Here is a 25058-nt window from a genome sequence, read left to right on the forward strand (position 1 = left end):
TTTTGTTTTCAATCTCAATTAACATACTTCTGGCTTATTTTCTACGTGAAGCCTTTTAACACGGATTCGAGCTTTTGCTTTTTTCTTTTCCATGAAGCATAACATGCGATAATTAGTTTTCCATTACTTTTTAAATTGATCACACAAAAGTCCCAAGAAGTAAATCACAATTTCTAGTTTTTATACATTTAGCCAATCTGACAGGAATTCTGAAACAACAAAGGTCGCTGTCATACCTTCTTTTGGGAACGCGTTCTTCGTGTCTTTACTTCCAGGATTTCGTGGGAGGCATCGTTTGCAGACATTACTCTGTCAAATCTCCGTCGGGGGTCACCATTTGTGGGTTTTTTCGGAAGGTTCAATGCGTGTCCTAAAAAGAAGCACAGGAGATGGAGAATCCGAGAGAACGGGCCACTTTATTTCAGCATTTTCATTGAGAGAGATTCAAGTTGATTACCAAGTACAACTGTCACCCCGGAACGACGTCTCTGACCAACTCAAAATCAGGGGTAGCTTTATACTACATCTTGACAAAACATTAACTTGTTGATTTAGCATATACAGCAAGAAAATGAACAATACTGCTGACCCAGTGCACCTTATCATGGGTGGGAACATGCCACGGGGACCACATATGTCAGTTTTTCTGCTTCGTGGCACTCAAAGTCATGAAAAACATGTTCTTTATGGCACTCAAAGTACAGAAAAAAACATGTTATGTAGACCTATAGATAGTCATACGTGTTTTCCACCCTGTTGTCATTCCAAAGTCCATAATATTAGGTGAATTAGCATGACCAACACATAATATTTCCCACAGGAGCCAGGAGAGTCTGTAACCGCGCTCGGACATTTCTTCGACAATCATTTCAAAAAACGCCCGGTTCCAATTTGTCCTGAATACACCGATCCCCCCAGATATTAATTAATTCGCTAACCTTGCTTTCCCTCCACCGACTAGACTCCGAGTCTGACGTGTAGGTGGGATGAATGTGACCTGACCGTTCAGACTGAAGTCGCATGACAAAAGATCGGATATGTATCGGTTTTAAGGAGCACATATCCAAGTGGCCCAGTCTGATTCATCAGCCGGTTTCACTCCGTAGAAACTGACCTGACCTTCGCAGTGTTTTCATTTCATTTGTTCGACAGTAGGTGGGTACATTTTTTATTTAACCAATCGCTGCTATTTGCTGCTGATTGCTCACCTGTTTTGTCTGCCTCCAATCGACTCCAGCCTGCTATTGGTTGATGTGTTTTACTTGAAGGCCACGCCCACGTTCTGTTTTAATTAAGCCCTGTTAAGGTCGAAACATGTTGGCTTTGGCCATTCAAATAAAGGCCTTTTAACTATATTTTTCCTCGTGCGATTTTTAACTTTTTCTACTTGTTTGGAGTGCCTGGAATCCGTTGTGTTTGAGTTTGGATCCTTTTTTCCAAGAGCACCCTCTACCTGCTCCTACTGATTGCAGCAAACAGCCACATTTTTGTTCTTTCTGCACGAATCGCTCTTATTTGGTCGTACGAATTGGTATATTAAGCTTTTCCCAAATCCCGTAGGAAGAAGGGCAATAACTTCTTTCCCTTTGATAAAATTCACCAAACATTCTCTTTGTTCCGGCTTTAAATTCTCGATGTCAGGAATCGTTGCCAACACAGAATGTACGGTTCTTCGCCGATTTGCTGGTGCCTGAACTCGCACTTCCGGGATTTTTAAGAACCGATTCCTGACCTAGTCGCCTGAGAAAAATGAATTTGAACGGAGGCACTAGGTGGCGCCAGCCTGGCTACGCATGGACTGGGTCGCATTTGAAAAAAAATCTGATCTGTATCGTTCAGACTGTCATTAAAATCAATTCAATCCAGGTAAAACAAACAGATTTGGGTCACTTCAGGCTGCAGTCTTAACATGAACTTTCTGCTTGGACAAGAAAACGACACCATCACATAAAGGTTGTATAGAGGATTTTTTCAAAGGAAAAAGAAATACAGCAACAGTCCTTTTTCAAATGTTGTGCATGCGTGACACCACCTTCCTCTTCCACAGCTCTCTTAGTAGAAACATCTCCTCCCGCCTCTTTACTCTAGAAATCACATTTGTTTACAGCAGGTGCGTGTTCAGAATTACTGATGAAGTGACCTGTCTAGAAATAATTTAGCGACCGGCACGTCAGTTTTTAGGCCCTTTGTCTGCTTCATTCGCGCAATCGCTGGAAGAGATCTCAAAGAATCACGTGTTTGGCTTTGCTCCTTTTTTCCTTCTCTTCTTTCAGCGACCTCAAAAACGGACTTTCGTTTGTGGCGAACTGGTCGTGGATTTTCGTCCACCATCTCAACAAACTTTGTGCGAACTGCGAGGAAACTACATTTTAAAAAAGCCTCTAAGAACCACTGCATAAACCACATAGTCCCTGCGCATCAGTTACACTAGAAAGGTAGGGAGTTTGATTGACAACCTAACAGCCAATAAAAAATGAGGTAGCCTTGTTATCTATTGGCTGATGTTTATCTGCCCTCATTATGTTCACAGATGACAGATTTTCATTCTTTTTTCTTTAATCAACATAATTCCAAGGCTGCTGCATTTCTGTAAGGGTATTTTAAACTTTCATTGACAATTTGAAACAAAAAAAAAATCCTCCATACAACCTTTAACAACTTAACCGAACCCGACACAGAAATGTCTTCGCAAAGCCAGGAAACTGAACCCAAAACCATCTTCCACTGAGATTAAAATGTCATTGTAAACCATTCTTCACACGTTGCCAGCGCGGGGAGTAGATCACTGTTTTGTACTCACCAGTGTGTAGTTGTGGAGGAGAATGAGCAGCAGCATATGCCGTGGTCTGAGAGAGGAGCCAGCAGTCTGCTCCCGGCCTGTGAATCATCTTATTGTCGGAATGCATTTGAATACACTTAGCACACAATATATAACACAATACAGCCACCGAGCTACGCTTACTATTGTATGAGTCAGTTATGCAGGGTCGCCTCTCCACAGACGTGACCCGTAACTTGGTAGGGTCACGTGTTTCCTCATCACAAACACTGTACCCGGAGTTGTTTTTGTTTCATTCACACGTTTTAACACAAAAATCCTGCATATTTAGGATTTTTTTGTTCTTCTCTCAAACGGAAAACACTCTGTTCCACCTTGTGATGTCATGTGGTAATACAGAAAGTGCTCCACTGTGTTTTTAAACTCACTTTTCAAGCTTCACTAGAATCATTTGGATCAGGGAATTTTCAAATTCATGAATGTGAGCCTCGCCTTAGAGAAGATGAAGACAGCCGAGCATCCCTGCGCAGTGTGGTTTAGTCCTGGTTAAATCCTGGTTTAGACCTGGTTTAGACTTGGTTCAGACTTGGTTAAATCCTGGTTTAGACCTGGTTTAGACTTGGTTCAGACTTGGTTTAGACCTGGTTTAGACCTGGTTTTAGTTCTGGTTTAGTCCTGGCTTTAATCTTGATTTCAGTCCTGGTTTAGACTTAGTTTAGACCTGGTTTTAGCTCTGGTTTAGTTCTGGTTTTAGTCTTGGTTTTAGTCCTGATGTTAGTCCTGGTTTTGTCCTAGTTTAGACTTGGTTTAGACTTGGTTTAGACCTGGTTTAGACCTGGTTTTAGTTCTGGTTTAGTCCTGGTTTTAATCTTGATTTCAGTCCTGGTTTAGACTTAGTTTAGACCTGGTTTTACTTCTGGTTTAGTCCTGGTTTTAGTCTTGATTTCAGTCCTGGTTTAGACTTAGTTTAGACCTGGTTTTACTTCTGGTTTAGTCCTGGTTTTAGTCTTGATTTCAGTCCTGGTTTAGACTTAGTTTAGACCTGGTTTTAGCTCTGGTTTAGTTCTGGTTTTAGTCTTGGTTTTAGTCCTGATGTTAGTCCTGGTTTTAGTCCTGGTCTAGTTATGGTTTGGTCCTGATTTTATTTATGGTTTAGTCCTGGTTTAGTTCTAGTTTAGACTTGGTTAGACCTGGTTTTACTTTTGGTTTAGTCCTGGTTTTAGTCCTGGTTTAGACTCGGTTTAGATCTGGTTTAGACCTGGTTTTAGTTCTGGTTTAGTCCTGGTTTAGACCTGGTTTAGTCCTGATTTTAGTCCTGGTTTAAGTTCTGGTTTACGCGAGAAGACACGATCCACGCGGCAGGCGCGGTCCACGCAGCGTAAATGAGGCAAAAAAGGTGACGCTCCAAACTATGAGTAGGTTGTCATGGCGACATAATTTTACAGCTCATACACGCACACACAATCACCGATCTCAATCCAGCTGCAGATGTGCACAGATGTCGACAGCTCCACAGTGGGAGGGCCTCACCTATTAAAAACCTCTGATTTAGATGATTTCCGCCCTGAAACTGCCAATCTCCCTGGAGCAAAAGGTAAAAGGAAACTTGATAACTACCACTGCATGACATCACAAGGTGGAACAGAGCATTTTGAGCTTTGGACATGTAGACAGACTAATAATAAATGATTACTCAAACGTGTGAATGAAACTAAACACAACTCCAGGTCTGTTTTTGATGAGGAAACATTCTAACATGGTTAAAAAATCTGTGTATCATTCGTTCATTCGTTTTTCAATATAAAACCAAAAATAAGAAAACAAAAAAACAACAGTTTTCTTCATTATTTGTCTCCAAAATCAAAATGAAAAAACGGATAACGATTTGTTTTTTCAGTTTTCGATTTTGTGTTTAAATGAAGAATGGAAAAAACGGATAACGGCCGTTTCCCGTTTACGTGACTTCCGTGACTGCGATGTCGGACTTTTGCACCGCATACGGACTGAACCGGGACTGATCCAAGTCCGAGACCAGACCGAGACCAGAGCAGGACTGAGACCGGGACCAGAGCAGGACCAGGGCGGACTCCGAGCTTTGACTCCGAGCCTCCACGGGGTCCGAGCCTCAGCTTCGAGCTCCGGTCCTGCCGTGGGCTCTGAGCCTCCGGTCTGGTCCCGGTCTGGTCCTGGTCTTGTCTCGGTCTCAGGCCCGCTCTGGTCCCAGTCTGGTCCCAGACCTGGTCCATTTGAACCAAAAGCTCTTAGTTCGATTCATTTTCATTGGTGTGAATGCGTCAGTCAGATGCTTTGCACCACCTCGGAACCAGCCGCGGTTCTTGAGCGCGGAGGACCAGAGCAGCTCTGTCCCGGTCTCAGTCCCGCTCTGGTCTCGGTCTGGTCTCGGACCTGGATCCGTCCTGATTCAGTCCGTATGCGGTGCAAAAGTCCGGCATCGCAGTCACGGAAGTCACGTAAACGGGAAACGGCCGTTATCCGTTTTTTCCATTCTTCATTTAAACACAAAATCGAAAACAGAAAAAACGAATCGTTATCCGTTTTTTCATTTTGGTTTTGGAGACAAATAGCGAAGAAAACTGTTGTTTTTTCGTTTTCTTATTTTTGGTTTTATATTGAAAAACAAATGAACGAATGATACACGGATTTTAAAAGCTCATCAGAATCAATTTTTCATAATTTACACTTCAATGGGTTAATTACTCCTAACACATAATATATTTAAATCGCCATGTTACTTTTTATTGTTTTGAAAATGCTGTATTTGCCAAAAAAACTTGTGAAACTTGTTAAATAAATTTCTTTTTCATTTTTGAGGCTCTGAGTCAAAATTCCTCAGAGTGAAAATGCTGCAGAATTTCTCACTTTGAATTTTTTAACTCCGTTTGAATCATTTTCTTTCAGAATTTCAGCAGCTTTCAAGCCTTCAAATTTCACAGTCAAAATTCAGAGAGTAAAGTTCGCAGTGAAAGATCCGAGATGCCAAGGCGAACGCAATCAGTGCGCGTGACTCAAGAGAGGCTTCATCAACTGAAATTAAAAATCAAAACAATGCAAATATGTTTTTCTGAATTACAAAATTAAATTCAATGGTGTTTCATTTTTCAAAATTTGATTAAACAAATTATCTCCCATAGTCCTCCCTTTGCTCCCCCTTCAGAGCGCAATCACGACACAATCCCGCTAATGAAACTACGGCACATCAAATCAGGTTTGTGAAGTTGTAGTGCATCGTTTTGTATCATGCTTTTGTATGTTTATGGAAAATTTTGGTGTGAGACGATGGATTTGTGGGCGGAACTTTGTACTGAATTGCACTGCTAACTTAAGGAAGGTCAGAATAGTGCCCAGAAGAGATCACGAGATTACTCAAACATGCATGGATGACATATAAAACCTCTTGAGGCGTGTTTTTGTTGGGAACAAGGTTATAACATAGTAGCTCAAAAGCTCCAAAAAGTTAATTTTGCACAATGCCACCTATATAAAAAGAAATATTTTATGATATACTATAAGCAATTGTGTTAACCCTTCCAGACCGACCATGCTTTACACGACCATGCATAACTTTCCAACCATAAAAGATAGAAACTTACATTTTTTCCCTTGAAAAGCTGACAGTTGTTAGCCTGATTCATCAGCCGGTTTCCACTGACCTTTAGGATTCGTTCGCTTGATGATAGGTAGGTACTTTTTTTATTTAAACAATCGCTGCTGTTTGGTCATGATGTACGTAATGCGCCGCTAACGGGGCTGACTGGTAAATTGAGCTTTTCCCAAATCCCGTAGGATGAAGGACAATAACGTCTTTCCCCTTGATAAAATTCACCAAACATTCTCTTTGTTCCAGTTTTAAATCCTCGATCTCGGGAATAATTGCCAACACAGAATGTCTGGCTCTTCACTGATTGGCTGGTGCCTGGACCGTCGAGTGTATTCCGATTCCTGACCTAGTCGCTGGAGAGAAATGAAATTGAGTGGAGGCACTAGGTGGCTGCAGCCTGACTAGCCAGTTGCAGCGTTCCGAGCATATTTCCGTTAAGTTCCGCATTATCCTACGTCACACGCACTCTGAGTGATGACGTAGGGAAAACGAGTGCCCAATAGGAACATTATTTTCTGCCAAACTCATGCGCTCCGTCCATTCTGATTGGACCAAACTTTGCCAAAGAGTGTAGTGAGTCAAAATGGTCAACTACTCTGAGCGTCTGTGTTTGTAACAATAGAAAAAGCCGCTCTACGTGCAGTTATCTCTCAAATAAATGGTAAAATGTGCATCTTGGTGTGCGTAATTGTGCATCACTTGCTATTTTTATTTGAACGGTTTATTTCAGTGAAAATGTACAAATCCAAATGTAATAAACACCATGGAAATGCAGGATGTGATGTGGCTCTGTGACCTGGACCTGACACGAGCTGTTTCCATGACAGGTCAAGTCATGAGGCCATTGCACTTTTTTTTGTTTTGTTTTGAGGACAATAAGGATTTTAAAAATTTACTTACAGACTTGATATTTTGCACTTTTGGCGCTAAGGCCCTAAATTATTATTATTATTTATTTATTTTTAATGTCCAAAAAGTTGTTTATACATGTTTGCTGTGTGTTTTGTATGAAAGAGTGTGAATTGTATTTATTTATTTATTATTTATTTATTTATCATATAAATTAAAATTATTATTATTATTATTATTATTATTATTATTATTATTATTTATTATTATTATTATTTTATTTTTTTTTTTTTTTTTTTTTTCCATTTGTATTTCTGGTCCTATAGCTTTTATTACACCCATATGACTAAACTACAGCATGCAGATTGTGAAATAACAGGTTGTACTGAAAAAAAGGATGTATAACACTTCATTAGGGGGTAAAAGGAGGAGTTTTAATAGCAAAATTAAGAAAAAATCCAGGCGAGGAAAAATGTTAACCCTTCCAGACCAATTTTAGCACATTTTAAGCAACTTAAGTCAGCGCATTCTGTTTCCTCAGTAATTCACTTTAGGAGATTTAGACTGACAACTTACCTGTCGCGTTCCCACTCCGCGGCAAACTGGTCACAAAAATACCCCCAGAGAACTCAGTAAATGTTATAACATAATCTTTTAATATCAATTTATCTACAAAATCTGTACTGACACCACTGTATTCAGTTCATCATGGAAAGTGCACTGTCACCGAAGCAAAGGAACATATAAAAATTACAAACAAACAAGACTGTACCATCGGCGAGCATAAAACGTCCAATCAATCCGCCAACGGTACTTTACTGTAGAAATTAGCAGTCAAAAAACAAGATGATTCAACTTTGATGTCATATTTCTACTACTGTCCCGTATCTGTTCTTGTTAAACATTGCACTGTGCGGTAATCCAAGTGTTCATTCAGGATATATCAGTGAAAACCGTAGCCACAAAACAGAGAATGCAAAAAAAGAAACAAAACAGTTGGGTACATTCGTTAGCCGGGTTAGCTTAGCCACAGTCCGCGTTGTACAATTGTTCGAAAATGCGCTTTTCGAGGCACGCTTCATACATCCGAGTGTTTTGCATTGTTAAAAACTCCCCCAAGCGACTGTTAACTACACAATTTCGTAGTTTCGTAATCCATGGAATTGGGTAAACGCGAGCCGAACGCCTGCAAGGAGGTCTCGATGCGCACCACCTCGCTCGGAGTCAGCTTGAGTCTGTGCCGCAAAAGACACGCGAACAGGTCCAACCTCTGCTGCCCGGGCGGCGACAAGCGGTTTATCCGATCCCGTAACTCCAAAAGCTGAAGCATGGCCGTGTCCTGAGATCCTTGCGTGTACGGGTAGTCGAGCTGCAAGATCAGATCGCGAATCGCCTCCGGGTCGAAGTTCATGCTGTAGCCGAACACCTGTATGCTGTTGATTTTCATGTACCCCAAATTCCTCGTGGGCTCCGTGACCTCCATGGGCTCGTAGTACGTGTCGTTCCCTTGCGCGTCTTGAGTTTTAATCCGGCTCCGTAGGTAAATGTGGATGGTCTCGAAAAAGGTCTTCCACTTATTCCCGAGCGTCAGAGTCCAGTTGTAGCATTCGAAAGGTAGGTCCAGTTTCGTGGCTTGCCAGTCCGGGAATCCGTTCTCGTTGACGGGGATGTACCAGCTTTCCGAGTGGCTGCCTCCGAAGGGGTTGATGTAGAGGGTGAGGGCGGGTTCCAGGGTGCTGTTTTTGGTCAGGCAGATCTGCAGAGAGATGCCGAGGAGCATGTGGACCATGTTGGACTTGTACTTGTTGCTCTTGAGGGTGAGGAGCATCCGTTTCCTCCACGAGGGGTCGAACCAGCTGTTGAGGCGCATGTCGTTGCTGATGAAGATGGCGTGGACCTAGGAGAAAGAGACAAAAAGAACGTTAAAAGTACAGTACGTGACTTTCTGGAGGCGGCAAGTCACGGAAATCAAGATTGCACGGAAATCATACGGGTGATTTTAGTTTAAACCAAACTACGGAAAGCTCAGGTCGTTCAATCTGTGCCTGGAGATCTTCTACCAATGTGTGGTGGCCAGCGCAGATAATACTCCCTACAACTGTACAGCAACTCACTCTTATGTAACAGATAATACTCCCTACAACTGTACAACTTACCCACTGCACCAGACTATAGATGGACAGATAATACTCCCTACAACTGAACAACAACTCACCCACTGCACCAGACTATAGATGGACAGATAATACTCCCTACAACTGTACGACAATCTCACCCACTGCACCAGACTATAGACGGACAGATAATACTCCCTACAACTGAACAACAACTTACTCTTATGTAACAGATAATACTCCTTACAACTGTACAAAAACTCATCCATTGCACCAGATGATAGATGGACAGATAATACTCCCTACAACTGTACGACAACTCACCCACTGCACCAGACTATAGACGGACAGATAATACTCCCTACAACAACTCACCCAATGCATCAGACTATAGAGGGACAGATAATACTCCCTACAACTGTACGACAACTCACCCACTGCACCAGACTATAGACGGACAGATAATACTCCCTACAACTGAACAACAACTTACTCTTATGTAACAGATAATACTCCTTACAACTGTACAAAAACTCATCCATTGCACCAGACTATAGACGGACAGATAATACTCCCTACAACCAACTCACCCAATGCATCAGACTATAGAGGGACAGATAATACTCCCTACAACTGTACGACAACTCATCCATTGCACCAGACGATAGATGGACAGATAATACTCCCTACAACAACTCACCCAATGCATCAGACTATAGAGGGACAGATAATACTCCCTACAACAACTCACCCAATGCATCAGACTATAGAGGGACAGATAATACTCCCTACAACTGTACGACAACTCACCCACTGCACCAGACTATAGACGGACAGATAATACTCCCTACAACTGAACAACAACTTACTCTTATGTAACAGATAATACTCCTTACAACTGTACAAAAACTCATCCATTGCACTAGATGATAGATGGACAGATAATACTCCCTACAACTGTACAAAAACTCATCCATTGCACCAGACGATAGATGGACAGATAATACTCCCTACAACTGTACGACAACTTACCCACTGCATCAGACTATAGATCAGGGGTGTCAAACTCATTTTGGTCTGGGGGCCGTATCCAACCTACTTTGATCCCAAAGGGGCCAGAAAAAACAAAAAAAAACAAAAAAAACCTCATGGCATCTATACCCCAAAAATAGTAATAAGTTGATCATTACTACTGTGATTGAAAATTGAAAATTTAAACAAACTTATAAAGACGACTGAGAAGACTGAACACAAATGTCCCCAAAAAGAAAATCATATTTCACAGATTACAAGCTGCAAGTCGTGAAATACGCAGACGAATACGGTAATCGAGCAGCAGAAAGAAAGTTTGGGGTGAGGCTGAAACTTGTGACACCGGGAGGATGCACCACGAAACTTCAATGGATTTAGTGATTTGGAGTGAGATGGAGAGTTTGTTAAACTTGTTCTGTTCTGTTGTTTATGTTACAGTTTATCTGAAGAACTGTTCATATGTGACGTTAAGTAAGTCTTTTAGTAAGTCTTTATTTATATAGTGCTTTCAACAGACATTTTTTTGTCACAAAGACACTTTACAGAGCATTACATTCAGCATTATTCATTCACACTACACCTGGTGATGGTACGATACTGTTGTAGCCCTGGGGCAGACTGACACACACACACACACACCACACACACACACACACACACACACACACACACACACACACACACACCACTTTCATATTAGAAACTGTGGGTGAAGTGTCTAGCCACTAGCACCAGTGCTGATTTCCACCTGTCGTCCCTGGGCAGGTTCATTGATTGACTGGATTTAACTGACCTTGACTATCAACTGTTCTGGAGACCTGTAGCATGTTTTGGGTTGATGGGGGGAAACCCATCCAGACACGGGGAGAAACATGCAAACTCCACACAGAAAGGCCCGGGGATCAAACTCGGAACCTTCTTGCTGTGAGGCGTGAGTGCTAGCCACTCAGCCACAGTCTGTTGTTCTCTGTTCTATTTTATTGTTATTACTAGAACTTGCCTTTCAAGATGAAATGTAGGTTCCCGGTCTCTGATTTTATGAAATAAATGTCCCCGAAAAAGTGTGACTTATATGTTTTTTCTTCTTTACGCTTTTTTTTTTTTTTTTTGGTAATATTACTTCACTTTGGTAATTCAGAGGAAGCAGCAATGTCTTCGTAGCTGCTGTGGCGTAAGAGGAAACTTGTGGCAAAGGGGCGATGAAAGGCAGGAAATGTAGCTACAGGAATCGTGCCTGATCTCAAATAAATGCCTGGTCTGTTAAGTGATTGAAACAAATAAGCGTCCCGGCTATTATTTGTTATTTTTCAGTATGTGCTCTTATACTTATTCTCATACAGCTCAAGATCGTTCTAAAGCTATTCAGGAAAGTCTCATTTCTGTCCTGTCAGTGGGACTTTTTTAGTATCAATACTTGTTCAAACGATTCTATTCTAGTTTTAATATCAAGTAGTATCAGACTTTAAATACTTTACAAACCTACTACCTATATTCAGAATCTTTTTAGTTTTCCAACAGTGCATTTGCTCATTACAATGAAGACGCAAAAGCATAAATACAGTGCGGCGAGTGCGCGTGACATTTTAGGGAGGCTCGCTCTGCAGCATGTTCAACACTCCACTGGGGACCTGTGTAATCGGCGCCATCTGTGGCCACCTGGAGTGCTGCGCCCACCATCTCAGGAGGGCCGAGACAAATCTGCTCAACCTATGTAATGATGTAATTATGCTTTCCAGTAATTTCTCGAGGTGCGTCTATTTATAGGAGAGGAAAAGCGCGGAGTCTCGGTTGGCCTCGCTCGCAGCTATTTGATGTAAACTGAAAATCTGGAGGTGGGTCTGCGAACATTTCACTGCGGTCGTCCTTCGGTCCTGGTATGTTTGATCTCGGTATCAGTGAAGAATAGGTCAAATACAGAGGACAAATTTAAATACAGCTTACCCTAAACATTACTCAACCCCTGGAGAATTTTAGTTTAAAGTCGCTATACTTGATTTTTCTCTTGCTTTAAAAACGTGAAAAACACAACTAGTTCATTTTAAACAGTTTGCAGTGGTCAAATGTTATTCCTCACGTTCCTTAGCATCTTAATTATACACCGTGATGCAGAGCTAAAAATAACTAACATTCTAACTAGTGTTGTAGTCAAGACCGCACTAATCGAGACCGAGACCAGCCCGAGACAAGACCAAGACATTCGACGGTCGGCACTTTACAGTAAACGGTCTCAAAGTGAAGAAAGTGTGTTGGATTTTTAAACCTGTTTTCCTAACTGGTGTTACAGTCTTTTACTGGTTTTGCGGGTCAGAGTCCCAGCACCTTCAAGACCGAGACAAGACCGAGTCCGAGCGCCATCAAGACTGAGACAAGACCGAGTCCAAGCGCCTTCAAGACTGAGACAAGACCGAGTCCAAGCGCCTTCAAGACCGAGACAAGACCGAGTCCAAGTGTCTTCAAGACAAGACAAGACCGAGTCCAAGTGTCTTCAAGACCGAGACAAGACCGAGTCCAAGTGTCTTCAAGACGAGACAAGACCGAGTCCAAGTGTCTTCAAGACCGAGACAAGACTGAGTCCAAGTCTTCAAGACCGAGTCGAGACAAGACCGAGTCCAAGTGTCTTCAAGACCGAGACAAGACCGAGTCCAAGTGTTCAAGACCGAGACAAGACCGAGTCCAAGTGTCTTTCAAGACGAGACAAGACCGAGTCCAAGTCAAGACCGAGACAGACCGAGTCCAAGTGTCTTCAAGACCGAGACAAGACCGAGTCCAAGTGTCTTCAAGACAAGACAAGACCGAGTCCAAGTGTTTCAAGACCGAGACAAGACCGAGTCCAAGTCAAGACCAAGACCGTCAAGTCTTTAAGACCGAGACAAGACCGACCAAGTGTCTTCAAGACAAGACAAGACCGAGTCCGAGCGCCATCAAGACTGAGACAAGCGAGTCCAATTCAAGACGAGACAAGACCGAGTCCAAGTCAAGACCGAGACAAGACCGAGTCAAGACTGAGACAAGAGTGAGTCCAAGCGCCTTCAAGACCGAGACAAGAGAGTCCAAGCCTTCAAGACCGAGACAAGACCGAGTCCAAGTGTCTTCAAGACAAGACAAGACCGAGTCCAAGTGTCTTCAAGACCGAGACAAGACCGAGTCCAAGTGTCTTCAAGACCGAGACAAGACCGAGTCCAAGTGTCTTCAAGACCGAGACAAGACCGAGTCCAAGTGTCTTCAAGACCGAGACAAGACCGAGTCCAAGTGTCTTCAAGACCGAGACAAGACCGAGTCCAAGTGTCTTCAAGACCGAGACAAGACCGAGTCCAAGTGTCTCAAGAAGACAAGACCCAAGTCTTCAAGACGAGACAAGACCGAGTCCAAGTGTCTTCAAGACCGAGACAAGACCGAGTCCAAGTGTCTTCAAGACCGAGACTTCAAGACAAGACAAGACCAAGTCCAGACACCTTTAACACTGAAACAAGGCCGAGTCCAAGGGTCTTCAAGACCAAGACAAGAGCAAGTCCAAACACCTTCAAGACCAAGACAAGACCGAGTCCAAGCGCCTTTAAGACAGAGACAAGACCGAGTCTAAGCGGCTTCAAGACCAAGACAAGACCGATAGCAAATACGCTCAAGTCCGAGACGAGACCAAGACCGTAAAAAAAAAAAAAAAAAAAACTGTTTAAAGACTAAGACCGGTCTTGAGTACAATGACACTAATGCTAACCATGCACTTCCTGCTGATCAGAAAATAAAATGCTTTTCAATTAGATGCAGACAGTACACAGTAAATTTATTTTGACCTCGGGAGATGCATATACAATATATTTATACTGAAGCAGGACAAATTTGATAGAAATACTTTGGGTACAGGTCCTTCGATGAGTTTTGTGGCTCAAATGGCATTGAAACAGAGAGGAGAGCGAGCGCGTTATGAATCCATGACTTCCTGGTTGACTTTGCACTTTGCCTGTGAAGCATTTAAAGGGCTGTAGCTGATTTTAATTTATTCTTGTCAATGTCAAGTCTTTACATCATGCACTTTGTGGTAAAAGTTGCTGAATAAATAAAAATGGCTGGAACTAAAATACTTCTAAGATATAATCGCACGGAGCATTTCCTCCTGTCAGGTGCTCAGTGTTGGGAAAGTTACTTACAGATTACAGATTACATACCTCAAAATGTAGTTTGTAACGTAATCCATTAAATCACTTAAGGTGAGTAACATAATCTGAACACTTTGGATTACTTGGTTTGCTGTAAAGCAGCAAAAACGAGGATATCTTCACATAAGATGTTTTGTCTGACAATAAAAAGCCCAGACTTTATTTAACCAAATTAAAAATATTATTGATAGAAGAAGAGGAGACAAGGTCTGCACAGCATAGTTTAGTTAAATCCTGTTTGAGACATGGTTTAGACCTGGTTTTAGACCTGGTTTAGTCCTGGTTTAGACCTGGTTTTAGTCCTGGTTTTAGACCTGGTTTAGTCCTGGTTAAGTCCTGGTTTAGACCTGGTTTAGTTCTGGTTTAGACCTGGTTTAGACCTGGTTTTAGTCCTGGTTTAGTCCTGGTTTAATCCTGATTTAGGCCTGGTTTTAGTCCTGGTTTAGTCCTGGTTTAGTCCTAATTTAGACCTAGTTTAGACCTGGTTTTAGACCAGGTTTAGACCAGGTTTAGACCTGGTTTGGACCTGGGTTTAGAGCTGGTTTAAGCCTGGTTTAAACCTGGTTTAGACCTGGTTTTAGACCTGGTTTAGATCTGGTTTAGAGTCCGGCAATGAGTGGAATTACCGGGAAAAAAAAAAAAAAGTGAAAACAGGAAAATACCTCTGTGTAATCCATTTTTTTCAACCAAGTAACTGTAATCTAATTACCACTCACTGAAACAGTAACTGTAACTGAATACAGTTACTCATAATTTGTACTCTGATTACGTAACTCTGGTACATGTAATCTGTTACTCCCCAACACTGCAGGTGCTGGGTCACTTGATTCTCTGTCAGCCTCAGAAAGAAAATGTTTTTGACTCATGTTTGAAATCAGGTTCAGGCCCTTTGACCCGATGTTCCAATTTAGGGCAATACAAAACAAATCTAAATAATGTTTTCTGAAAATAAGCAAAATTAGAACATGAGGTTTATTGTCTATTGTGACTAAACCAAGAAGCTGCAAAAAGACTTGATTAAAAACAAAACAAAAGGAAATCTGTGAAAGGAGGAGGGTCTAATAAGGTGACATTTTTGCACTCTGGTGTTTAGTCTCGTCCATTCATGTTTGTGTGATAATTAAACATTATCCAAGCCATTTACCTTCACATTTTCGCACATTTTTGACAGACTGCAAAAACATGACCTAATTATTGTCATGAGGAAAATACTTAATTAAAATTTCTCCATCTTGATCTCGCTCCAAACATCAAATCCACTTTTACTTTTATGTTATACTATACAAATAAAGTTTGATTGATTGATGTGTCATTCCACGCCAAATCTCCGAATGCCCCCACCCGACCATCTGAAAAAAGTCTAGGAGGTTCACACACACCGTCTTTTTTATGTTGGTCGGTGCTGTCTTTTTTTTTTTTTTGGTACAACATGGTAAAGATGGAACCAAATTTATTTTTTCCATTTTTAACACTTAATATCTTCTAGAGCACAGGTGTCAAACATGCGGTCCGGGGGCCAGATCCCGCCCTCCAAGACCTTTAATCTGGCCCCCGGCTGATTTTCTACTAAAATATTTTAATTCTATTTTTATTAAAATATTGTTAATTTTCTGTGGTGCTTATCATAGCAGCGTTTCCAGCGTCTCTGTACGTGGCCCCTCCCACCAGAGCAGCACAAATGAAGACTTGTCTCTTTCCAAACGCTCTTAAAGGACGATCGTTTTGACTTTTGACCGTGACACCCTCATCAGAAAAATGTCCAAAATGAGAAAAGTGGAGCCGAGTGCAGGATTTTACAACAAAAATGTACTTATTCCTATTTATACAAGTTAATGTTAAACAAGTTAATGTTAAAACATTGTGTTGAAATAGTATTTTTCTTAAAGTTTCAGGTTGTTCATAATATTATAATATTTTGTAAAAGAAAGAGTTCATCAATTAAAAAAGATTTCTGTAATAGATTTGTGTTTCTCTGCACAAATATTTGAACTTATTGTTATTTTTGGGGTTTATATGACATGAGTTTTCTGATCCGGCCCCTTTGGGATCAAAGTCGGTTGGATACGGCCCCCGGACCAAAATGAGTTTGACACCCCTGTTCTAGACTGTTCATCACAGAGGGTCAGTTTGCAAATACAAAGTACACACCATGCGTGGGAAGGTTTATGTTCAATATCAAACCTCTGTCTTTGAAATTGCACTTTCCACAGTCCTTCAAAGATGCTCTCATATTTGAAGAATAAATTCAAGCCCCTACAAATCTGTGATAAATCAAAAGCACAAGTGTAAACATCCATATTCCACAAGTACATCTGCCAAATTTTAACCCTTGAAAATTTGAAGGATCTACCTCACTTGTGACTATAATTTTATGTGTGAAAGAACGGTTTAACATGTCACCTTTTGTAGTTCTAACTAAATCAGTTCTTTCTGGTCAGACGGTGTTAAATTCAAACTCGGATTAAGTCTAAGCATGACACTCCCAAGAAATGTTGACGACATCACCTGCAAAGTTTCAATAGAGATTTAACCATGTCTAGCTCCTATCTGGGGTCACAGATAAGTCATGTTTATGTAATTTAAAATCTAAATTTTACCTACGGTTCTTTCTGTTTAAACCCTTGCAGACCTAAGAGCAATTTTTTTATCCATTTGTCCTCGCCTGGATTTTACTTTCTTAATTTTGCTATAAGAACTCTCCTTTTACCCCCTTTTTTCAGTACAACCTGTTATTTCACAATCTGCATGCTCTAGTTGTAGGCAAGGCAAGGCAAGTTTATTTGTACAGCACAATTCGTACACAAAGTAATTCAAAGTGCTTTACAGAATAAGAAATACATTAAAATCATAATAAAAACAAATCAAAACATAAATAATCATGAAGATAAAAATGAAAAAAGAGAGACATAAATTGGAGAGAAGAGTGCGGAATGAAAACCTTTCAGTTATATGCACAGTTAAACAGAAATGTTTTGAGTCTGGATTTAAACAGCGTCACAGAAGAGTCTGTCTCACATGTTCAGACTGTTCCAGGTTTTAGCTGCATGAACCTGAAACTCTGACTCCCCTTGTTTAGTTCGTGACTCTGGGCACCACCAGCAGGAGGCCGGTCCCTGAGCTCCTCAGAGTGCGAGATGGTTCATATGACACTAACATGTCACAGATGGACTTTGGTGCTCGGCCATGGAGACACTTGTACAAGCAGAGCTGCTTTAAAGTCTATTCTCTGAGGCACAGGAAGCCAGTGCAGAGACCTGAGCACAGGACTTATGTGCTCGTACTTCCTAGTTCGAGTAAGGAACCCGAGCTGCAGCGTTCTGGTTCTGGATGTTCTGGATGTTCTGGATGGATGTTCTGCAGCGTCTCACAGCTCGTTTGGAGAGACCAGTGAGCAGAACATTACAGTATCTAACCTACTGGAGACAAACGCATGGATAAGTTTCTCCAAGTCTGATTTAGACAGTAAACCTTTGATTTTTGCTATGTTTTTTAGATGGTAAAAGGCTACAGATGTTATTGATTTGATGTGGCTGTTAAAGTTCAAGTCTGAGTCCATTATTACCCCTAGATTTCTTGCCTGATTTGAAGGTTTTAGAGAGAGAGACTGGAGGTGACTGCTGACACTGTCCCTTTGTTTCTGTGGACCAAACACTATGACTTCAGTCTTGTCAGAGTTTAGCTGGAGAAAGTTGTTTTGCATCCACACACTGATCTGTTGGATGCAGTGGCAGAGTGAGTCCACTGGTCCATAGTCTCCTGCTGCCAGTTGTAGTATGTTGTGTCATATGGCTGTAATTAAAGCTATTGAACCAGGATTACAAATGAAAAAAAAAAAAAAAAAAAAAAAAACTGAAAATAAAATTCACTCTTTCACATAAAAATGCTTAATTTAGGGAAGTGGTGTCCAAACTTTTTTTTTTTTTTTATCAAGGGCCACATCTCTAAACACAGACGAAGCATAAGGCTGAAGTGGTGCTCAGTACAGTGAATAATTGAAATATGTGCATGTTTAACACATTCGAATGAGCCATCAGTCTTTATTCATGCTAAGATCCTTAAAACCACACAATAAATATTAAATTTTAGCTTTATCAAGGTACAACGTATATAAAACTTGCAGTAAAAAGTAAAAAATTAATTGATGCCTGACACCTGGAAGCAAAGAAACATGTTTAATTTAGGGCCTTAGCTACAAAAGTGCAAAATATCAAGTCTAAACTAAAATATATCCTTATTGCCCTCAAAAGAAAAAAAAAAAAGTGCAGTCGCCCCATGACTTTACTGGGGCCAGTCAAAGCTCTTGTCAAGTACAGGGCATAGAGCCACAAAACAGCGTGCGTGATGATGTCGGATAATGCCGGAAATATTCTCGGAAAAGTGCAAGTCCCAGCTTTTCAAGGGGAAAAAAGTAAGTTTCTGTCTTTTATGGCTGGAACTTTATATGCAAGGTTATATAAAACATCGGTCTGGAAAGGTTAAGTTATTTACAGTCACACTCGTCACTAAATGGACACAGCTAAAATTCCAAATAGGAGGTGAGCATGGACACACACCCGGCTCCATTAACTCTGGCTCCAAATGAGTTGACACTGAAACATTGTCACCGTTCTCTCTGTACCTGCTGTACTGAGCCATCGTCATTTTAGTCTTAAAACGTTCGCATTAGGGATGAGCATTCGATTAAATTTTCTTAATCGATCGTCAGAAGAATTAACGATCGATTATCAATTAATCATTAACATTTTTATATTAAAATGATCATCGTTATTATTACTATCTGCATGACTAATCTGCATAAATAAATTCAGCTTTACAACATATAAACCATCACCAATCTAGAGCCACATCAGCCCGTTTGACATTATAATGTGTTTAATGCAGCTTTCTGCAAGTCTTTCAGAAACGAAACTTAAAACTGCATGGCTAATTTGCATAAATTAAGCAAAGAAAAAAAAAAAAAAACAGCTCTTGTGCGCTGATGCGGCACGACTCAGTGAAATACAGGTTAGTGTGATCATATTTGTGTTTGTCAAAACCAGGACACCTGTACGGGGGGAAGGGGAGGGGGGTGGGGCCTCGTCATCGACGTTGCGCGACTCTCACCTGGCAAATCTTTGTCATGTTTTCGGTGTCCTGGTGAACTTTTTCCCACTGGACACCGAAACATATGTGCTGCTTTGTACACTGTGCACATGGACTCACACTTGTCCCGAACGCAACGGAAAGTGTGGAATTTTTTGTATAAGTCCTCCTTAAATACACATTTGCGCTTCAAAACGTTGCAGACTGACCGACTGTTTGTGTTTGCTCACTCCTTCTGAGTGCAGAGAGCTACATATACAGACACCCGTTTGTCCCCAGACACAGACACTTGGTCGCCCTACTCTACGCACAGAAACCTACATTCGGTTTGTCGATTAAAATTAAGGTAATCGATGAAATTCTTAATGATCAATTATCGATTAATCGACTCATCATGCCCATGCCTAGTTCGTATTAGTCCAATCTACATGATCCTTGTGTTTTTATTTCGCTATTTTGTCTGTAAATAAACTCCTATTCATAATACAGAACTCCAAACTGCTCCAAATCCATCCCATGAGCTTCATTCGAGTAGAGCCAAACACTCTGGGTGACGTCACACTCCCTCAGTCCGCCTCAGACACTCTTGAGCACATTTTGATCGACTGCAAATATCTGATCTGAAAAACGTTACAGGGAAAACTTTAAAAAGTCAATATTGCCGCTACCAATTCCCAAAATCCCGTCTAACTTCCAACTGCGATCACGTCACGATCCCCTAACTTCTCTTTCTCATTAACCAGCTCAGCGTTGCTCGGGCATTCCTTTTGTAGCTGTCTTCTGTGATCAGCTTTGACACTTTTTGCTTGTTCATCCGTCAGACTTGTCAAAGCGTTGTGATCTGCCCGAGGCCAGAACACTACCCGGTACCTCCATCTCGCCCCTGATGCGTTGGTTCTGAGCGGAGGAGCTGTTTGTAGCCGTCAAACGCAGACAGCTCGCGTCCTCCCCGGACCTCATCGCCTCCTCCAGGACCCTGCCTAGAAACACGGCTCCAGCTTCACTGTTTCTCACCTCCAAGACTTAAAAGTGAGAGTGTACTGAGCCTGAAGTCTGCCTCACAGCATCAGTGGTTTTCATTCAGATTAGATCGGTTGCATTCTTACATAAGACTCTTAAAGCGTCCATATTATGAGATTTCCTGATCTGTGTTATAGCGCTGTTTTCTCATCGCAAACAGACCTGGAGTTGTGTTTTGTTTCATTCTCATACAAACCCTGCATATTTAAGCTACTTGAGTTCTTCTCTCAAACGGAAAACACTCTTTCCATCTTCTGTTGTCATGGGGTAACACAGAAAGTGCTCCATTTTGTTTGCAAACTCCCTACACTTTCACTAGAATCCATTCATCCATTTTCTACAGCTTATCCAGGGCTGGGTCGCGGGGGCAGCAGTCTAAGCAGGGACTCCCTGACTTCCTTCACCCTGGACACTTCCTCCAGCTCCTCCTGGGGGACCCCAAGGTGTTCCAAGGCCAGCCCAGAGACATAGTCCCTCCAGCTCTTTCCTGGGGGCTCCTTCCAGTGTGACATGCCCGAAACACCTCCCAAGTAAGGCGTCCAGGAGGCATCCGGAAGAGAAGCCCGAGCCACCTCAGCTGCTCCTCTCGACGTGGAGGAGCAGCGGCTCTACTCCGAGCTCCTCTCATGTGACTAAGCCCCTCACCCTATCTCTAAGGGAGCGCCCAGCCACCCTGCGGAGAAAACTCATTTCGGCCGCTTGTATCCGTGATCTTGTCCTTTCAGTCATTACCCAGAGCTCATGACCACAGGTGAGGGGAGGAACGTAGATTGACGGTAAATGGAGAGATTTGTCTTCCGGCTCAGCTCCTTCTTCACCACAACGGTCCAATACAGCGACCGCGTCACTGCCGACTGCACCGATGCACCTGTCAGTCTCACGCTCCATCCTCCCCTCACCCGTGAACAAGACCCCAGGATACTTGAACCCGGGTGAGCAGAGAGAATCATTAGATCATGTGGATAATTTCACCTCTGGAATTGCCAATATCTATTAAATAAAAGGTGAAAACTACCACTTCATGACATCACAAGGTGGAACAGAGCAGTTTGAGCTTTAGAGCTGTAGACAGATATGCAGGTTTAATCAAACATATGTGAATTAAACAAAACACAACACCAGGTATGTTTTTGATGAAGTAACAACATTCTAACATGGTTTAAAGCTCACAAGAGTCCATTTAGTGTAATACACTAATATTAATAAAAATATGATCAAATTTCAGTTTTGCGACAAGCTACAATCTCCTGGAAACACAGTTTACACAGTTTTTTCTTGTTTTAAAAATCTTTAATTTAGTCTATTTATTATTCGTTATGGTGAAAGCCATAAAATAGAAAAAAAAAAAAAAAAAAGAGTTTTAGCATATTGGAAATGTGAAAAATACATCCGAATTATTCACAGTGTCAGAGGCAAGAGCGGAATATTTCTGTCAGAGTAATACTAACAACAATTAGCATGCTACTAGTGTTCCAGCCGTACTTTTGCTTTTACAGTACATCTCGTCACCTCGTCCTGATGCGTTGGTTCTGAGCGGAGCAGCTCTTTGTAGCTGTCAGACGCAGACAGCGAGCGTCCTCCCGGACCTCAGCGCCTCCTCCAGGACGCTGCCTAGAAACATGGATCCAGCTTCGCTGTTTCTCACCTCCAACACTTAAAAGTGCGAGTGCACCGAGCCTGAAGTCTGCCTCCCAGCATGAGGTGCTTTTCATTCAGATCTTATTGGTTGCATTGTCACAGAAGACTCTGAAGGCACAATGCTCTCATTTGATATAAAGTTAAACTTTTAATGCTTTGTGTCTCTCCTTCCTTTGCTCTCTGGGCTGCCACTCACCCTTCAGAGCACCATCACAACATTCAGTGTGTTTCCTGTTCATGAAACTACTGCAAATTGCAACAGTTTGTAAATTAACGAAACGTGCATGTGTGACATCTAAAACCACTTCAGGCAGATTTTGCATAATACCTGCTCTTTAAACGTGTCATTCACTCTGTATTTAGATTTAAAGCAGGACTTTTTTAAACCTCTTTGTAAGTCTCTGTGATGGCTCAATATGTATTTTAGAGAGTTTGCCATCTCTCTTCCTCTGGGAGGGAGACCAGCCTTGCATCATGGCCGTCCTGAGTTCTCCAAGGAAACCCGGGCTCCTTTTTTAATATTTGGCAGCGTTATAGGTTTTTGTATTTGATTATACTGCCTTATTTCAATAGAAAAGAAAAGAGAAGAAAAGAAAAAAGCACTTTTGGGTCTGTTCCCTGGCTGTATTCTCAAGAGGGAGCTGCATAGAGAGCTCTATCTCTGAAAGTTACTTAAATCTGCTTTAATCTAATGTTCATTATTTTACATGTTAATCATTGCAAAGTATAATATTGATTTAAAACAGACTAATAATGGAAATATAAATAAGAATAGAATATAAATGAGAGAAAATAGATTTTCGTGCTGTAATGAGGGCACTCACTGGCACACCAGACTGCACTAGAATGAAATGGACAACATGAAGTCTTGAGGGTTCATGTGTCCGGGAGCTGAGTCCTGCACTGATGTAAATAAACCTCCCTGTGTTAGAACTCCAGCTCTTCTCCCTCTTCTCTTCAACTCTCAGGCGACTACTTTATATTCTACAACACGGTCCACTGACATTCTATTCAAAACAGCAAAACTGACAGGTCACGCACCAAAGTTTCATTTACCCATTTGTACATTATGATCTGTAGTATGTATTTTTGGAATATCGAGCACAGAGCAGTGAGCGGTAATACGAACTAAGCATCAGAAGCAGGACAATGCAGCATTACCCAGACATCCATGACTCAATGAAAATACAATTGATGGTGAGCTAATGGTGAGGGAACACTCGTAGAACACTAGAAAAGCTCATAAAAACTGCTTTACACGTGTCTCTCATTTGACTCCATGTCCATACATACTGTGTTATATTCTGTCTATTTTACTCATTTTATTAGAGAAGAAATCCAAGTTCATAACTTCAGAAGATCCTTGACAGGGATGTGCAAAAATATCAAAATATCACTTGATGTGATGATACAGTATCGATATCATGGGCAGCTGAATCAATATATCACCAAGAGTATTTTTTTTTTTTGTATATTTTAGTTTTAGTTTTTTTTGTTTTTTTTGTTACAGTGCTACAGTTTTGTTGCTTGTTTAGTGGAAGGAAACTTGTGTGAGCAGCACTGACATTTTCACTGTTTTGATGATTAAAATGGGCTTTTTCATATGAACTTTGCACAATACATGCGTGACGGGGCGCCCGTGTGCCCATCACCCGACCTTCGTCTTCGTCTGACCCAAGAGTGCGTGGAGTACTCCCCACCCCCCCCAAGCTCCGATAGACTGTCTCTACGCAGTTTTCCCTGTTTGTTTTCCCGAGATCTGGACTGCTTGGGTTGCCTCTCTCTCTATCTTGCCACGTTTTACTACTTGTTCACTGGACTGCTAAATGTTGTTGTTTTAAATGTTTCTTTCTGGATCATTGGGCTTCAGGGAGCACATTTCGTTCTGTCATGTGTTTCTCTCGCATGTTTGAATGACAAATAAAGAACCTTGAACCTTGTTTTCCCGGCTAGTGCGTTCGAGGGTGCACACTCGACGCCTACGCCCACGCACTCTTACCTGCAGCAGTCTTGGCACCGGTCTCTGGTTCGGGGGCCAAACCGAGGCTCTTCCTGATTGTGCTTTAAATAGCAAATAGTGGCGCGCTCAAAGTGGACATGTGATCTCGAACTCGATCATTGCGGTCTATTTGGGGTGTTATTTTGCTTTTTTAAGTTATTTAATTGAATTTAAGATAACCATATGAGGGGTTCTTTAAGTCATTTTTATTATGTTTATTTCCAAGTTGATTTGTGTTCATCAGTACAGTGTTGCTTATGTTAACTCCTTAGAACCCCATTTTTCATTAATTGGTTTAGCCCAGGGGGAGGGGCTAAGGTAGTGGTGTCAAACTCATTTTGGTCCAGGGGCCGAATCCAACCGACTTTGATCCCAAAGGGGCCGGATCAGAAAACTCATGTCATATAAACCCCAAAAATAACAATAAGTTCAAATATTTGTGCAGAGAAACACAAATCTATTAGAGAAATCTTTTTTAATTGATGAACTCTTTCTTTACAAAATATTATAATATTATGAATAACCTGAAACTTTAAGAACAATGTAATTTCAGCACAATGTTTTAACATGAACTTGTCTGCAAATAGGAATAAGTCTATTTTTGTTGGAAAATCCTGCACTCGGCTCCACTTTTCTCATGTTGGTCATTTTTCTGATGAGGGTGTCACGGTCAACAGTCAAAACGATCGTCCTTTAAGAGCGTTTGGAAAGAGACAAGTCTTCATTTGTGCTCTGGTGGGAGGGGCCACGTACAGAGACGCTGGAGACGCTG

The 25058-nt window shown here is 41.5% G+C and overlaps 1 protein-coding gene across 1 annotated transcript in view; it reads right to left on the minus strand.

Annotated features, from left to right (window-relative positions):
- Positions 1–8234: 8234 nt before the first annotated feature.
- Positions 8235–25058, minus strand: part of brinp3a.2 (bone morphogenetic protein/retinoic acid inducible neural-specific 3a, tandem duplicate 2) — a 250612-nt gene continuing 233788 nt past the window's right edge. The window contains exon 12 of the mRNA XM_055165148.1: positions 8235–9144. Within this exon, the coding sequence (XP_055021123.1) occupies positions 8374–9144 (771 nt within the window). The 3' untranslated portion in view covers positions 8235–8373. The remainder of the gene's footprint in view (positions 9145–25058) is intronic.

Source organism: Boleophthalmus pectinirostris, unplaced genomic scaffold, assembly GCF_026225935.1.
Source record: "Boleophthalmus pectinirostris isolate CB_2022bp ecotype Guang Dong unplaced genomic scaffold, ASM2622593v1 HiC_scaffold_7, whole genome shotgun sequence".
NCBI lineage: Eukaryota > Metazoa > Chordata > Actinopteri > Gobiiformes > Gobiidae > Boleophthalmus > Boleophthalmus pectinirostris.